The following is an 18277-nucleotide window of genomic DNA, read 5'->3' on the forward strand; positions in this document are numbered from 1 at the left end:
ACTGCCAGAAGGCCCTCAGCGCTGGACCTCAGTGTCCAGGTAGAACAATGGGGGTGGAGACACTCCTTCAGATATACTGGACCGAGGCCGTTTATGGCTTGAAAGGTCAGCACCCTTTCCTGCCACATGTAGGGGAAAGCTGTTTTTCTGCTTTATTTACATAAATCCTACTGGCAATGGTGGGCAGCAGAACTTTAGTTAAAAATTCTGAGAGCATGTTATGGCCAAAGAGAAAAGTATATTAAAATAATATATCAATGGTATCTAACACTGAGTAAATTGGCAAAAATGTATAAATCTAAATCAAATATGTGTTGGAAATGTAAAGAGAAAGAAGGTTCTTTTATCATATGTGGTGGTCTTGAAGTAAGGTTAAAACTTACTGGGAAATGATATAAGGAATGGAAAAGGGTGTTTAAAATAACGTTTGTAAAAAAAACCCTAGAAGCTTCCATTTTGGGAATTATAGGAGCAGAACTACCCAAACTGTACGGAAACATATTCATGAATGCTACTATAGCAGCAAGAATGTTACTTGCCCCCAAGTGGAAAGAAGAAGAAGTCACAGCAGGAAGAATGGATACAAAAACTTATGGAATATGCAGAAATGGCGAAACTTACCAGAAGAATAGGAAATCAAGATAATAAACTTTTTTAAATAAAAGAATGGAAATGGTTTATTGACTATTTACAGGCAAATTGTAAACTGATAAGAACATTGGCTGGATTATTGTAATAACCTGCAGTTTCATAGAGTATATATTTAAAGTAGATGAATAAAGGAACAAATGAAGTCAATTTGGATAGGCAGAAGATATTAAAAATAAATTTAAGGACCTGCAGAAAGAGGGGGAAGGAAGTCAAGTTTTGAAATGGTGTTGCCGAACTACAGCTTCCATCATTGCTGGCCATTGACTGCACACCTGGAGGGCCACATGTTTCCATGGAAATATACATTACCATGCAAATTCCTGCTTTTATCTATTTGCTGTTTGCATCTTTGAATGTGTTTATTGCGTCGCTGAGTTCCTCTAGGCAAACTGTTTATTGAGCATCCATCTCTGATTGTTTGGAGATGATACGATGTCTGCTGTTTATTGAATGCTAATCAGTCATTACCTTATGCTTTTTTGTGCATTTCCCTGTCACCTTCGTAAGTGGAAAAAGTCAATTGAAAATGCAGGTTTGTTGCGACAGAGCGCGACTTTAACTGTGCAAACCCAAATTTCCAGAACGCAATTGAATCCCTCCCCCAAAATAATGATAATCTGGAGGTGATCTTTAATATTTTCATGTATGCTGCCTGGATAATGCAGTCTAAGGGCAGGGTATACATTTTTACTACTGCCGATAATAATAATAATAATAATAATAATAATAATAATAATAATTAATAATAATGCCATCTTACCTGTTCATTAGTAGTGCGTCCCCGGGCCACTAAAACAATATGGAAACCTGTGAGACCAATGACTGGAATAAAGAACAAACCCGCCACACACATGACAGCCATACTGTATGCTAGCATTAAGGAAATTCTATACTTAGGAAATGACTGAAGGAGAAGAAAAAAATAACCTGGAATATAATCGTCCTCCATTTGGGGACAGGGAAGACTCAGTGAAGCTTATTTCCCTCCATTTATTAGTCCTCTGGCAAATACCAGTCGGTGGTATACTGCCTTTGACTACAGAGATTTTACTTAGCTTTCTTCTTCATTATCATAATTTATTATTGATAAAGGTGCCTAAAAATATACTACGAACTGTAGAGGAATAAAAACTATCAGGCCCTGGGCCTGCAGGCTCACAATCCAGAAAACAAGACACAAAAGGGAACAGAATTAGAAGGAAGAAAGGGAAAACTCTGCACTAGCTGGGAGACAGACTGGTCTGTTTCAAAACCCAACACTAAGCCAAACCATGGCTAAGGGTGAACGATGGAGTGTGCTAGTACGCCGAGCGAAAGTTGCAGCTGCTTTGCAACTCGCCTTGCGCCCAGCTGGAAATATGAGCATAGGAACATAGGAAGCTACTTTATATTGGGTGAGACTCCTGGTCCATCTAGTTCAGTATTTCCTACACTGACAGGCAGCAGCATTTTAGGATTTCAGATGGGCAGCTGTACCTTGGATCTGCTGAGGATTGAACCTGGCGCTGTTTGTAGGCAGTGTAGGTGCTCTAACACTGGGCCACAGCCTTTCTCCAGCAGAAAAAGAGGAGGCCATGAGGGCTTTTGGACTCTGTAACTCTGCATCATGCCATGTTTCCTGACAGCTGCGTAAAACATCTGCACCAGGGATGGGGGAACCTATGACCCTCCATGTGTTGTTTGGGCTGCGGAACTCCCATCACCCCCAATCACTGGCCATGCTGGCAGCGGCTTAGAGAAGTCGTAAGAACTACCATGACTGAAGGGCCAGCTCTTTGTGCAAGTCCTAAGGGAGGCCCCATCTGCCCGGTTCCTTCTGCGCAATTCTTGAACATCCCAAACACTGAAGGAAGGATACGTTATGGCTGTGGGCGCCGCCCCCAGCTTCTCCGCATGGTGTAAAACATAGATAAGCCCAAAGGTGAACACTCCGACCATGTGGGCGCTTAAGGACAGCAAGAAAAGGAAAAAATACCGGTAGTTCCTCCGTCCTATGCAGTTATTAACCCAAGGGCAGTGATGGTCAAAATCCTTGCAAAGAAATGAAGAGACACACCATAACACACAGCTACGGAAAGAAGCAACGTTATCACAGGTACCACCCACAATTTCCAACTTTGCTTTGCCCGGTATTTAGTTGGCAACAACAAAAACCACAGAATCCGCCTGGTTTGCACTATTTTGAGAATCTTGAGCTTTTCATTATTTTTAAACTTGGCCCTAGGTCCCATTGCTTAGAAAAGAGGAACACATGAAGCTCCCATACAGCGTGTCAGACCATTGGTCCATCTAGCTCAGCAGTGTCTACACTGACTGGCAGTGACTTTCCTGGGTTTCAGGTACGGACACCAGAGGTTGAACCTGCGACCTTCTGCCTGCAAAGCAGATGCTCTACCACTGAGCTATGGCCCTTGCTGTCAAAGAGAGACCCAATGAGAAAGTGGACTTCTACGGAAAGAGAAAATGCGGGTTGATTGTGTCTGCATGATAGTTTGGTATGTGGCAGGGTAATTATCGGATGGCTTCACCCCATGCCCAGGTAAAAGATGAATTCTCTGCCTCCCCACCAACACCACTCTGTTAAACTGCTGAAAGCTAAGCTTTTACGCTCACATTTTCCTGAACTGTACATACTGTAACTTGGTTTCTAATTTGAACAGTAGAAAGTGTGTTGTGTTGTTTGTCAACAACACTCAAGGTGCTGCACAGCAACATAAAAACAGACTTTTTCAACCTTGGGCCCCCCAAACACTACTGGACTACAACTCCCATCAGCCCCAGACAGCTTAAGCCAATTTCTAGAAATGATGGGATATGTAGTTTAAAAAAAAAAAAAAAAACCCTGGCAACCCAAGGTTGGAAGATGCTGCTCTAGATATTGCCTCATTCTGGAGCATTCAGTGGTGGTGGGGATGGCAGTCATCATTCAATATTTTAACCAACTTATTTCTTCTCTCCCTCTATCTCTTAATGGTTGATTAAAAAAAAATAGCAGCCATCATAGGAACATGGCAGCCTGCACGGGGGGTGGCAGCAACCCCTCTCTCCCAGCAATGCCCATGAAAAGTGGCAACATCTGGTAGTAGGTAAAGGTACCCCTGACCGTTAGGTCCAGTCGTGGATGACACTGGGGTTGCACGCTCATCTTGCCCTATAGGCTGAGGGAGCTGGCATTTGTCTGCAGACAGCTTCCGGGTCATGTGGCCAGCATGACTAAGCCGCTTCTGGCAAACCAGAGCAGTGCACGGAAACGCCATTTACCTTCCCACCAGAGCGGTACCCATTTATCAACTTGCACTCCGTGCTTTCGAACTGCTAGGTTGGCAGGAGCTGGGACCGAACAACGGGAGCTCACCCCATTGCAGGGATTTGAACCACCAACCTTCTGATTGGCAAGCCCTAGGCTCAGTGGTTTAAACCACAGCGCCACCCACGTCCCTGTACTACCCGCATAGTAGCAACTAAATGATAAATTTGCGCATGATAAGAAAATTGGATTCTTGAAGGAAGAGTCTAAATTCCAATCAGAAATTCTACAAAACACAAAGAAAAATCTTGCTAAAATGTATAATCTGTTACTTGAGTGGGAATTAAAAGATGAACAAACAAAAGAATTTATGATAAAATGGTGACAAGATCTGGGCTATGCAATTTGGTTTGAGAGGTGGGAAAAGTTATGGGAAAATGATATAAATTTTACTGTGTGTACTATGTAAAGAAAATATCACGAAGATGTGTTATATGTGGTACATGAGCCTGGCTAAATTGGAAAAAAAAATATAAATTACCTTCAAATCTATGCTGGAGATGTAAAAGGCGGAAGGCTCGTTATCCCATATTTTGTGTATAACCAACAATTGTGTTAAGATTAAGTCCTTCTGGAACAATATTTACGATGAACTGAAAAAAAATCTTTAAAATAACCTTCCAAAAAAGACCTGAGGCATTTCGTCTTGCACTGGTCTCCGAAAACATTCCCAAGGATAAGGTTAAGAGGGTTTTTTTATATGCTACAGCAGCCGCTAGAATATTGGTGGCCAAAAATTGGAAGAGTGAGGAGACTCCTTCAATCTCAGAGTGGCAAATTAAATTTTGTGAATATATTGAACTAGCCAAGATGACAGCATCAATCAGATTGCAATCAAAACAAAAATTAAGAAAGGAATGGAAATGTGTTGAAGACTATACTGTACAAAATCATTCTATTAGAAATCTCTTTATAAGTATAGACTGAACCAATTAAGTTAAGAAGTTATGTTTTCCTCTCCCCCCCTTTTTAAATAGATGAACGACTATCATAATGAATAAGAAGGAACACAATGTTAGAGGTTTTTATTAAGTAATAAGTTGGATATCACACATGTGGGTGAAGGAAGTCACACAGGCATTTGGGTATAAGGGGAGGGGGTTGCAGGTTTAGATGTGGGAATTTGCAGAAAAATATATTCATGTTATGTACAATGATGAAGGTGTATGGCAATTAACATGTAATGTGAATTAATTAGAAGAAGAAGAAGAAGAAGAAGAAGAAGAAGAAGAAGAAAAGAAGAAGAAGAAGAAGAAGAAGAAGAAGAAGAAGAAGAAAGAAAAGAAGAAGAAGAGAAGAAGAAGAAGAAAAGTGGCAACTTCTGGGGCAAAAATTCGGCCCACTGCCTATCCCCAAATGACTGGGTACAAATGAGCTGTTGAAAACAAGCCCAATTGTTACTCATGGGATTAGTGTTGAAGTAGGGCCTCACTTGGTTCAATCTTTCATTCATTAGCAAATGACTGTGTGCCCCTATTGCAGGGCACTATATTGAGTCACATGCCCTACCCATTGCCATCCTTTCCAAGACAAGTTTTGTGGGATGGAGGGAGGTCTACCTACCCAAGGGCCCACCAAAAACTGGAGCCGACTGAATTGGCAGCATGCAAAATTCAGGCATGTATGGACAGAACCAATTTATCCCACATGCCGCTGGGAAAGAAAGACTGGGCTTGTCTTGTGCAGGTAGAATGGTTGTGGGGACTGGCTGTCTCCAGCATTTGCTATCTCGCCCTGCAGCATTTAAGTTATGCTTTCCATTGGAAGTGACTGTGAAATTTAAAACCTGGATGTGAATGAAACAAATGAATTACAACTCTTGCCTTTTAAAGGGAGCCTCTGGATTGAAACGCCAATAAGGGCTTCATTGTGACCAAGTCTCCTGGCACCAAACTGATACATAAGCACACAAGAGTATCACCTCGCCAAAAAGGGTGGTGTGGGGGGGGATCAATACACGGCTTGGTCTGATGACAAAGCTTATTGATTCAAGGTTGTTAATGGCTCTGCTTATTCTCCCCGGTAAGCAATCAAAGCTTAATAATGTAGGAATGCTGTCTGCTACAGCAAACCAGGACAGGAAGTGATTCAAGGTGGTCTGCATTATGTCTCACTCGGAAAACTGGGAGAAAAAAAAGGACACCTGGTCTCCTTCTGCTCCTTCGAGGGAAAGCTGGAAGGGCAACCTCCCCTAACCTGGAATGCCCGCCAGGTGTTGTTGGACTACAAGTCCCATCAGTCCCACCCAGCATGGCCAACGGTCAAGGGTGATGGGAATTGTAGTCCAGCACATGGCCAGTTTCCCCATCCCTGCCCTAATGGAAGGTTGGCTTTCCTCAAAGGAACTACAGTGAGTGCACTTCCACAGTCAGCTCACTGCTCAGATTAGGTTTCTCTGTGCAAATGGCTCTTGCAAATTCTAGTTCAGGGGTAGGCAACCTAAGGCCCAGGGGCCGAATCTGGCCCAATCGCCTCCTAAATCTGGCCTAAATCTAAATCTTTTTTTAAAAAATTTTTAAAAAGAGAGTGTTGAAACCCATTTAAAGGTTTGTTAGGGTCTTTTTAAAAAAAAAATTGTTAGTTTTCATTGCAACCAATCTTGTGACTACAGTCAGAATGCTTTACAATTGACTCTGGCTGCCTTTGACACCTCGCTTAATTAGTTTCTGCATATTACATCTGAGATTTCCACTCCCTTTTTAATTACACAGTTGACTACTTTTAAACATTGTGTTAAAGACTTAAGAGAGCTATCTTACTCTTGCTTTCTTATAAATAAGTCCTATTGTGTACAGTGGGGTTAGCATTACAACCTTAATCAACCTGCTGATGGAAAGAAATGGCCTACAAAAGAAATTACCCCAAATAATTTTGGTATGGAGGACAGCAACACCTTGCCTGACAGTAACATCCCAGAGTCACAGTTCTCTAGTTTACAAACAATACGTCCTTGTCTCTTTGGTTGCATTCTTCACTGGATCGGGCTAGAAATCTCCACTATACTTTGCTATTAGGGGGCTGAAGAAAAAAGAGAAAAAGAAAAGAAAAAAGTAACAGTCCTGACCTCACCAAAAAAAGAGTCTATGGCTGAAAAGGTATATTGAACCCAGGGATTCAATCTCAATGCTATTGAGCCAAATACCCATGCTAAGGGACGCGGGTGGCACTGTGGGTTAAACCACAGAGCCTAGGGCTTGCCGATCAGAAGGTCGGCGGTTCGAATCCCCGCGACGGGGTGAGCTTCCGTTGCTCGGTCCCAGCTCCTGCCCACCTAGCAGTTCGAAAGCACGTCAAAAGTGAAAGTAGATAAATAGGTACCGCTACGGCGGGAAGGTAAACGGCATTTCCATGCGCTGCTCTGGTTCGCCAGAAGCGGCTTTGTCATGCTGGCCACATGACCTGGAAGCTGTACACTGGCTCCCTCGGCCAGAAACGCGAGATGAGCACCGCAACCCCAGAGTTGGACACGACTGGACCTAATGGTCAGGGGTCCCTTTATTTACCCATGCTAAATACTACCATCATACATTTTTATACCAGTGCAGGATCCCGGGATGGTATGCAACATTAAAAAACAAACAAAAGCAAAATTAAACTAGTTAAAACTCTACTGCTAAGCTATGATTTCCCTCCTCGCAAAATGCTCAAGGATACAGTCAAGCCTCGGTTCTTGAACGGCTCTGTTTTTGAATGTTTCGGCTCCCGAACGCCGAAAATCCGGAAGTAAATGCTCTGGTTTTTGAACATTTTTCAGAAGCCGAATGTCCGACGCTGCTGCTGCTTGAGTGCAAGAAGCTCTTGCAACCAATTGGAAGCTGCACCTTGATTGTTGAATGTTTCGGAAGTCGAACGGTCTTCTGGAACGGGTTACGTTCGACAACCGAGGTTTGACTGTACTGGGGAGCCATATTTTGATATGGCTCTACCACGGAGCTAAAGTCTCTTCCTCCCAAAGTGGGCAGGGGGGGCATTGTCCTACCTCAACACAATTGTCACAGACGCTGCAATGGGAACAGCGCGGAGGGCGATAGAAATGGCAGGTGGCACACCACTTCATCCGTACTTGGATCCCTTTAATCTCCACATTCTTGTAGAGCGGAGCTCGGAAGTCGTCATCTTTATCCTCGTCTTCGTCTGCTGCTCAAAGGTTTCACACACCCACCGCCCCCGGGAAAGGGGGAGAAAACACATGGTTAGATGGAGGCAGAATATGGTTAGCGCCAAACCGCTAAGAGCACAGCACAATGTAACATGTCATAGAGCAACACAATGGGAATCTGCCTGGTACCAAGTCAGACTATTGGAGCTTCTAGCTCAGTACTTCCTACACTGCCACTGTTGGGTTTTCCAGCAGAGTTCTCTCCCAGCCTCACCTGGAGATGCCAGGGATTGAAACTTGGACCTTCTGCATGCAAAGCAGCTGCTCTAGTGCAGCTCTGGCCCTTCACCACTGTCTAGGCAAGAGGATGCAGTCACTGAACTATAGCCCTACCAGTGACACACACATACAGTGGTACCATGATTGTTGAACAGCTTGGCCCCCAAACAAATCAGCTCCCAAAAGCCGCAAACCCGGAAGTAAGAGTTCTGGTTTGCGAACGTTTTTTGGAAGCCGAACTTCCAACACAGCTTCCAATTGAGTGCAGGAAGCTCCTGCAGCCAATGGGAAGCTGCGCCTTGGTTTTTGAACAGTTCTGAGAGTGGAACGGACTCCCGGAACGGATTAAGTTCGACAACCAAGGTACCACTGTAGTCTGAACATTGGGAACAGAGGGAATGATACATTAAACCCATGTCTAAACTGTACGGTCACATTCACACCATGTTATTTCAAGCACATGGCTTCGCACAAATAATCCTGGGATCCTGTGGTTTGTTAAGGGTGCTTCAGTTGCCAGGATTCTTTGGGGGAAGTCATGTGCTTTAAATCTAAGGTGTGGAAGTGCAAATAAATAAATAAAAACCCCAGCACATTAAAAATCAGAATATCAGGGGAGAAGGCTAGGCTTCAAATCCCATTTTATATATTCAGTGTTTTCTGCTCTTAAATATATATATATTCCATGGAGTTCCCACCTGCAGTATAAATTTACCTCCCTCGTCTACCATTTGTGACAGGCTTGGCGGCACTAGGAAATCTCAGCAGAGGTAACGCACTGAATAAAGCCTAAACCTCAGAAAAACAAACATCAGCAGAGATTGCACTAAAGGCTCCTGAGAAGGAGGGAACAAGCTGCCAGTTTCATGACTTAAAAGGACAGACACTTCAAAAGAAAGAGGCTAAGCTACCCAGACAAGAATCTGCATAGTGTTTACCAGCACATCTCCCATCAAACGTGATGAAAGCTGGCATGTTGCATGAGTTGAAGCCAGACATGCACACGAACACACACACACACACACACACACACACACCTGACAAGAACATTCTTTGCTGTTCACAACAGCAATCCGTTGCAAGTAAACAACGAATGATCCGATTTGGGATACGGGCAACTAACACATCTAAATAACAACAATAATTCCAATACTAGAGATGGCGAATCTGTGCCCTTCTAGATGTTACAGAAGTACAACTCCCTCCACCCATCCCTGCTATTTACTAATAGTAAACTCACTCTCTGTTTATAGAACACGACTCGGCCAAAATTGAACCACCCAGGAGGGAGGTATCAACATGTTCACAGGAACCCCAAGGGTTACAGAAGTCCAACAATTTGGGTGGGGGGAAACCTAAGTGGAAGGAAAACCCCACCACCACCACACACACACAGTCTGATGAGGACTGAGCATGCTCGATAGCAACAGAATGCAGGGTATCTGTTGCAGGAGACGGTGGACGGACGGACGACAAGACTGGTGATGGTGGGAGGATGGAACTGTGCACAGCTGGCTGGCTAGAACTCTGAACAGGATTACTCCATACTGCAGATTAAGGCTGCATAATCAGATAACAAATTTTCCTATTAGGGGTATTAATAGTGGGGGGGGGGGAGAATGAAAGCTGGTTGTGCCATTTTGTAGGGTGCATCTGTTTGTTTGCCTTCATTCCTTCCTGCCCATATTTTCCCCGAGCCACCCGCCCTCATCCTGTCCAGGTTTACCTCGTGGAAAAACCCCAGGGTCCATGAAGGTTGCCATGCTGAAGTTTGCGAGTACAAACAGGAACACGAGTCCATTGTATAGAGGGATGGCTGGAGAGACGGCTCTTGTTAACCAGGGGCACCTGCATACAAGAGAAAAGAGGGGTTGGAATAATTGTTAGTTTGTCGAAAGATTCGCCTTCTCAGTGTCTCCCACCCCAGAGCATCTCAACCGGAACACATTTTAATACAGCATTCCCCAAAGGCAAAAGTAGGGGTGAAGCAGAGTTGCTGCTGGCATCCGTCCGACTCGAGACACAGTGGAGTTTGAAGTCAAATCACTGAAGAATCGCAGCGCCTGCTGTGGTTGCAGAGAGTGGTAACTTGCAACTGCTGCCTCCTGCATTGCATGTCAAGGACCCGATCCCTCCCCCAGAGAAATAAAACACAAGACACCATATGTAAGGTTCAAATGGGCAAATGAATGGCCACAACTTTATTGGTTACGGATGTTGAGCGGTATTGGCTTAGGCATTGGATCAGCCGACTATATCCGACTCCAGTACGTCGTGCTGGCAGTCCGGGAAGGGTTAACCACAGATGGGTGAGCCCCTGCTGCTGCACATCAGCTAGGGACTCACCCTGCGATCACCGGCATGGGGCGTGCCTTAGGCCCTCACCTTCCACGGCTCCGGACAGTGGCCACGCCCCACCGAACTCCTTTATCGAAGTACCCTTCAGCCTTTTGGGGGGAGGTGATGGCCAAACCTCCCCCCACCACCACCTTTCCAACCTACCCTAAGATCCAATGCCTAATCCGCCAAACCAAAGTTGTGACGAATTGCTACGAGGTAGGCGAAAACCACCAGGCGGAGCCAATTTGCCAAGTGGAAAAATTCCTACCAGGCCCCTCAACAGCGACCAACCATAGTCCATAGCCAATTAGTGCCAGGGGATGACCCCACCCCCTGAGCACGTGCAGGGCTCATGTTACCTGCCTGCAACCCCCCCCTCCTTCCTATGGGCAGAAGGGGCATTGTTTAGACCCACCTCCTCAGCCTTGCTGATGGGGTTCAAAAGATGTGGAAGTGCAACCCATCAGGGGAGGGTATATAAGCCGGGGTGTGTGTGTGTGTCTTGCTGTCGCTGCAACTGCTCTGCAAGGCACAGATCCGTGGGGGACAGTGCCCAGTGGCTAGAAACATGCATGTGCATTCAGAGCACATTCAGAGTTGATGTAAGTGCTTCTTCATCAATAAAAACTTAACCACCAGACTTCCTTAGCTGGGGTGGGCCAGGACACCACTGCAAATCCCACCCATTCACGCTTGGTTGCAATTCCACCATGGGCAGCTGCAGTTCTTTTTTTTTCCTGTGCAACCCCAGCTTGATTTCAAGACGCAAGAATACTCTTGATTGTTCTTTCGCAGTTGTGGCTTGAATTCAATGCTTTTTAAATTTGGCTTCTTTTTCTGACCGCACGCAAGGGGGCTGAAGAAGGTGCCAAAATCAAAAGGCGTTGTGTTCAAACTGCAACTGCAAAGGAAGAATCGGGAGTGTGTTTAGAGTGTGCTCCTGGGTCTCCCTTTGTGGCCACTGCTTGAACATTTCCCGTGTCTAATGTCGTTATGATGGGAAGGTGTTCCTGGTGTGCCCCCAAACGACCTGGCAAGTCAGCCTCAGACAACTGGTGGCCCTACCTCTTTAGATTCTGCAGCTAATTAGCTACCCAGTGAAAATTAATAGGCTATTTTTCAATGGGGAAATTAGTGCCACCAACTCCATCATGGAAGGAAACCCACAACCATAAACAAATCTGTTCATTTACTAGAGTTGCATATTTGAATGAGTTCACTGAAGTTTAAAGAAAGGACACAGTGAATCATCGTAAGCATTCGCCAGTGTTTTTTCATCCCCACCCTATCATTGTTCCATGTATAATTTGTTTTCTGGATTTCTTTCTCTTTTTGTTTTTTTGATAGGGTATATAGTGCGCTGTGGGGGGGGGGAGAAACTGCTGAAAGAGTTCTGAGATAAGCAGTTGTGAATGAAATTGCCAGTTTAAATGCAAAAGGTAAGATAGGAATACTGTATATTCTCAGGTAAAGCTCCGTCCTGTCATTGGGCTGCTTGAGGGATGGGGAACCTGCAGCCCTCCAGATGTTGATGAACTAAAGCTCCTATCATTTGTGGCCACTGGCCATACTCCCAACTGATGGAAATAGGACTCCAGCAACACCTGGAAGGTATCCCTGCTTTAAAATGTAATCATTTTAATCATTCAAAAAGCCCACTATAGCTGAGTGGCACAGAGCACACTTTGCATGCTGAAGGTCCTGAGTTCAATGCTTCACATCTTCACATTTTTATTTTTTTTAAGGATCTCAGGTACTAGATGTTGTGCAGGGGTAGGCAACCTAAGGCCCATGGGCCACATGCGGCCCAATCGCCTTCCCAATCTGGCCCACGGGCGGTCCAGGAATCAGCTTGTTTTTACATGAGTAGAATGTGTGCTTTTATTTAAAATGCATCTCTGGGTTATTTGTGGGGCACAGGAATTCGTTCATTTCCTCACCCCCCCCCCCAAAAAAAATATGGTCCGGCCCAACACAACCGGCCCACGGTTGTAAAAGGTTGCTGACCCCTGATGTTGTGCAAAAACCTCTTCCTGAGACACTTCAGAGTTGCTTCCAAACAATGAAGACATTAACTGGACCACAGGGAGCGAAGATATTTGACTCTGTATACCTTTTGCACATCTGGCTAATGGGAATTGTAGCACAGTAACAATAACAATAACAATAACAATAGGTCCTCTGCCTGGTTCCCTGCAATACTTTGGTGCAAATTGTTCTTGTGTGGCTGGCCCGAGATGATACAAACTAGATGATGTGATTCCCTTCCTCCCACGCCCACGGAATGTGTAACATTTTAAACAAATATTAATAATATTATTACAAATTGCACAAAAATGCCAAAAAAGAAAAAGTCTCAGAGCAGAAAATAAAGGGAGTTTCAATTAAGTTAATTGCAAATCACTAGTCTATGACATCGCCAGCATTTGTTCTTTGACATTATGTTGAGTAAATGCATTGTTCCAAAAAAACAGATGAACAATTCCCAGTCACAAACAAATACTTGCCTTGCCCTTAAATTGTTTCACAAGCATGGATTATCGCAGTAATTTTACGCAAGATCCTAGCAAGCTAAGCCTTCTGCAACCTCTTCCTCACGGTTGGAATTTTCCATGCGTTCCAGTTTTTGGCAATAAGCTTATTTGCAGTTATCAACATCTCTGTTTTCATCCATAGCATCTTTCGCATTATTTTGAGAGGCAAAAACAACAGGCTTTCCCATCTTTAGACGCGGCCAATATGGCCAACTATCACCCAGTCTCAAATCTTCCATTCTTGGGCAAGGTGATTGAGCGAGTGGTTGCTGAACAACTCCAGGCACGCCTGGAAGGAGCGGACCATTTGGATCCTTTCCAGTCAGGATTCAGACCTCATCATGGGACTGAAACTGCCTTGGTCACGCTGGTCGATGATCTCTGGCAGGCTAGGGACAAAGGTGAGAGCTGTTTCCTAGTTCTGCTGGATCTCTCAGCGGCCTTTGACACCATCGACCATAACATCCTTCTGGACTGTCTAGAAGGGTTGGGAGCTGGGGGCACTGTTATACAGTGGTTCCGCTCCTTCCTCCTGGGCCGTGTTCAGAAAGTGGTGGGGGGGGGATGAGTGTTCAGACCCCTGGGCTCTCACTTGTGGGGTGCCTCAGGGTTCTGTCCTCTCCCCCATGCTTTTCAACATCTACATGCAGCCGCTGGGAGAGATCATGAGGGGGTTTGGGCTGGGTGTTCATTAGTATGCGGATGATACCCAGCTCTACCTCTCTTTCGAATCAGAACCAGTGAAGGTGGTGAAGGTCCTGTGTGAGTGTCTGGAGGCGGTTGGAGGATGGATGGCGGCTAACAGATTGAGGTTGAATCCTGACAAGACAGAAGTACTGTTTTGGGGGGGACAGGAGGCGGGCAGGTGTGGAGGACTCCCTGGTCCTGAATGGGGTAACTGTGCCCCTGAAGGACCAGGTGTGCAGCCTGGGAGTCATTATGGACTCACAGCTGTCCATGGAGGCGCAGGTTAATTCTGTATCCAGGGCAGCTGTCTACCAGCTCCATCTGGTACTCAGGCTGAAGAAGAAAAAGAAGAAGAAGAAGAGTTTGGATTTGATATCCCGCTTTTTACTACCCGAAGGAGTCTCAAAGCGGCTAACATTCTCCTTTCCCTTCCTCCCCCACAACAAACACTCTGTGAGGTGAGTGGGGCTGAGAGACTTCAAAGAAGTGTGACTAGCCCAAGGTCACCCAGCAGCTGCATGTGGAGGAGTGCAGACACGAACCCGGTTCCCCAGATTACGAGTCTGCTGCTCTTAACCACTACACCAAAACTGGAGACCCTACCTGCCCGCGTACTGGTCTCGGCCGGAGTGGTGCATGCTCTAGTTATCTCTCACTTGGATTACTGCAATGTGCTCTATGTGGGGCTACCTTTGAAGGTGACCTGGAAACTACGGTACAACTAATCCAAAATGCGGCAGCTAGACTGGTGACTGGGAGCGGGCCACTAAGACCACCATAACCACCGGTCTTGAAAGATCTACATTGGCTCCCAGTACGTTTCCAACACAATTCAAAGTGTTGGTGCTGACCTTGAAAGCCCTAATGGCTTCAGTCCAGTATACCTGAAGGAGCGTCTCCACCACCCATCGTTCTGCCCAGAAACTGAGGTCTAGTGCTGAGGGCCTTCTGGCTGTTCCCTCACTGCGAGAAGCCAAGTTACAGGGAACCAGGCAGAGGGCATTCTCAGTAGTGGCACCCGCCCTGTGGAACGCCCTCCCCACCAGGTGTCAAAGAGAAAAACAACTACCAGACTTTAGAAGACATCTGAAGGCAGCCCTGTTTAGGGAGGCTTTTAATGTTTAATAGATTATTGAATTTTAATGTTCTGTTGGAAGCCGCCAGAGTGGCTGGGGAAACCCAGCCAGATGGGCGGGGTATAAATAAATTATTATTATTATTATTATTATTATTATTATTATTACTACTACTACTACTTCCTGAAGGTTCTTCCCCTTGAAATCTGAAAGGTTTTAATCCCTTTGAACAGCCACCAATGTTCCTAATGCTTGCAAGGCTAGATTTGAATTACCAGAGTATCATTTGCTAAGCCAATACATCTTTTGAACAGGTGTGTATTACCTATTGCCAAACCAAACTGGTCCCCCACATTTCACCACCCATTTACAAGGCAGCAAAATGGGTTTTACGCGGAATTTGTAGTCTTTTTTTTTTTTAGGAGAAGTAAAGTTCAGGGGTGGGGGGTGTACATAAAACAGCCTATGCATCATTGCACTTAATGGCCAATGACTGGCACCTGAGGTTTCCTCCCCAAATGCCTTTTTGAGTGTCATGATGACTTGTTGTGTTGGGGGGCATTCTGGGAGGTGGTGGAGAATGACAGCTACCAACTGGTGGCTGCCCAAAGGATTGTTGCTGCTACTGCTGGTGCGACCGCACACAGCAAAGACAAAAGAGAAACAAAAGTGGGTTCATTTCACCCTCTGAAATACACCACATTTGGTGCTATGGGTGTTCCTGAATTATGCACACACATGCATCCTGCCAGTCTTATAGGTATTTTTACAAAGGAACGTAAGGCATTTCTAATGTTCTCTGTCCACTAGCACAAACCCCTGCCCCCACCTCAAAACGCACACGCACAAAATCTGCAACAGAAGCAGCAAGAAGTACACACCTGAAATGTTCTAAGCATTGCATGGAGATTAAAGGAAAATAAATCCCTGCCTGCAGGCTCACAAAGGAAAAAGGAATGAGGACTTCAGAGGAAAGTAGGAATGGAGCAGAATGTCCTTTCTGGGTGGAACGGAGGGGTGGAAAACTCCCTATAGCTGCTCCTTCTCTGGCCCACTAGCAGTAGAACTGAATGCAAGCAGACTATTTATTTATTTATGTATGTATTTATTATCGATGTGAAAGCATTTATAAAGTGCTTAATATTTAAAAAATCTCTAGGGGGTGTACCATATCAAAACAAACAATACGATTAAAATAAAAACACAATGTACAACACAAGCATATTATGCCTGTTTTGGGGGTCACTGCCCTACGACATCCTGCAGGGCAAGGTGCCAAGAGAGGAGTTTCCCCAGATGAGCTATGGGATCTTACAGGTGTCTCTCTCTACAGGGGCAAGCGGTCTTTTGGGTAACCTGGCCCCAAGCTGTTCAGGACTGTTCAGGATTGGGGAAGCAAACTTCCTGCAGTTGTTCCTTTACTGGCCAGTGGAAGGGCCAGGTTGGTCTCCCTTGTCCAGGATGATGTTTGTCCTCTGAGGTAGAAGATAGAGGATGTCAACAACTCCTAGATCCCTGGCCTGTGGCAGAGGTTAGCTCCATAGTCTGAGGTGGAGTGGGCAGACAGTGTTGCATCGCGGTTAGGGTACTGAATGAGGACCTGGAAGACCAAGGTTCAAATCCCAACTCAGAAATGAAGCTCCCTGGGCAACCGTTCAGCCTAACCTACCTCACGGGGAGGATAAAAAATAAGAGAAGAAGTGAAAATGATTATGCCGATTCTAGGTCCTTGAAGAAAAGATGAGATATAAACACAAAAACAAATAAACTAACATGGGCACACAATAAACCCTTCCAGGCACGAAATTGGATTTTTCTTTCCTCCCCCACCTGGAAGTTTTCTAGCAACTGTATTTACTAAATGCAGCCCCATGTTCTGTTTATTTTAGTCTGCGGCTTCGGCACCCTTCAGCACAGCTTTTCTCTCCTCTTTTCTCTCTCTCTCCCAGCCTCCTTTCCTCCAGGAAATGTCACAAGCGACTGCCTGTTAAAACCTGATTTCTCCCACTCATTTGGCAGAGCAAACTTCAAAAGGCTGGCTGGCTGTACGGAGAAAGGAAGCTTTGTTTTGGTTAACATGCAACTCGGCTTCCTCAAGCAACTAGGAATTTTGATGTGGAGACAGGGGCATTCGGACATTATTTTTCAACCTGTACTTCCTGCCTTTCCTTCGGAGAGCTTTCTCAGTTCACTCTGGCGGGGTAACTTTAGAGGGAGAGCAAATCTTATCAATTACTTGTATTGCATCTCCCATCAGCCCCAGCCAGCAGGTCCTGACATCCAGCTTGGCTTTGGGGAGGCCCCACCAGGCACCTCCACCCACAGGCCTAATTGCAACGATGGTGAATGACCTTGGGGAAGCCAGAGGTTAACTGCCAGGAGAGCAAAGCAAGGGATTTTATGGTGGGTTTCTTCTCTGCATAGCCGCAGCTCACCTGGCATGACTGTCGTCTCAAGCCTCCCAAACTCCCACAGAAGCTAGTTCATTCTTCACACTGCTGCACCAGCAATGCAAATTTCTTTCTTGTAAACACACACACACACACACACACACACACACATAAGCAAAGGCTGGTTGGCTAATAACAGCAAGGCATTCAGCTCTTGCCCAGCTATGTCTAATTCTGAGCTCTTGCCCAGCTATGTCTAATTCTGGTAACCAACAGCCTAAAGCAGGAGTAGAGAGAGAATCACTTTTCAGCTCAAGGGCAACATTCCATTCTGCACAGGCTTCCAAGGGCCACATGCCAGGGGCCAGAGGCAAAACACGAGGACAGCAATAAAAGTGAATTTTACCTTTGTGCATTGGTTAATGTCTTCACATCCACACTGTGGAGAACTAGCCCAATGCCAGGTAGGGGTTAATTTTTTCTGACAGTTAGAACCCTCAGGGGCGGGCTTAGCCTGGGTATAAAACACCCCTCCCAGTGGGCAGTGAGGCAGTTAAGTGCGGGGAGTTGAAATGTGAGTCAAGAGATAGAGCTGGGAGTTTAGAGTCTTAGGTGGATGTTAGCAGAGAGGATAAAGAGATTGTGAAACGCATTGTTATTGCTATTTAGTTAACATTTAGAGGTATTAGGCCGGTAACATTTTAGAGGTATTAGGCCGGTATAGGACAACTGTTATAAGCTTATTGAGCAACCTTTTATTTATCAGCAACCACAAGCTTTGTACGCAATAAACATCTTTTTAGTTCACAATATCCTCGTCTGTGGTGAATGGAGTAAGCAGGATCCAGCTAGTAGTCTGAAGGGCGGCAGCTGGGGACTGTTTGTCGTTGGTGCAGCACTCATAGACCGTAAAA

The 18277-nt window shown here is 45.3% G+C and overlaps 1 protein-coding gene across 1 annotated transcript in view; it reads right to left on the reverse strand.

Annotated features, from left to right (window-relative positions):
- Positions 1-18277, reverse strand: part of ZDHHC8 (zinc finger DHHC-type palmitoyltransferase 8) — a 130818-nt gene that overhangs the window by 13227 nt on the left and 99314 nt on the right. Inside the window, exons 2-5 of the mRNA XM_033136362.1 lie at positions 10063-10184; positions 7938-8095; positions 2510-2682; positions 1412-1514 (exon numbers count right to left, since the gene is read on the reverse strand). Of these exons, the coding sequence (XP_032992253.1) occupies positions 1412-1514; positions 2510-2682; positions 7938-8095; positions 10063-10184 (556 nt within the window). The remainder of the gene's footprint in view (positions 1-1411; positions 1515-2509; positions 2683-7937; positions 8096-10062; positions 10185-18277) is intronic.

Source organism: Lacerta agilis, chromosome 17, assembly GCF_009819535.1.
Source record: "Lacerta agilis isolate rLacAgi1 chromosome 17, rLacAgi1.pri, whole genome shotgun sequence".
Lineage (NCBI taxonomy): Eukaryota > Metazoa > Chordata > Lepidosauria > Squamata > Lacertidae > Lacerta > Lacerta agilis.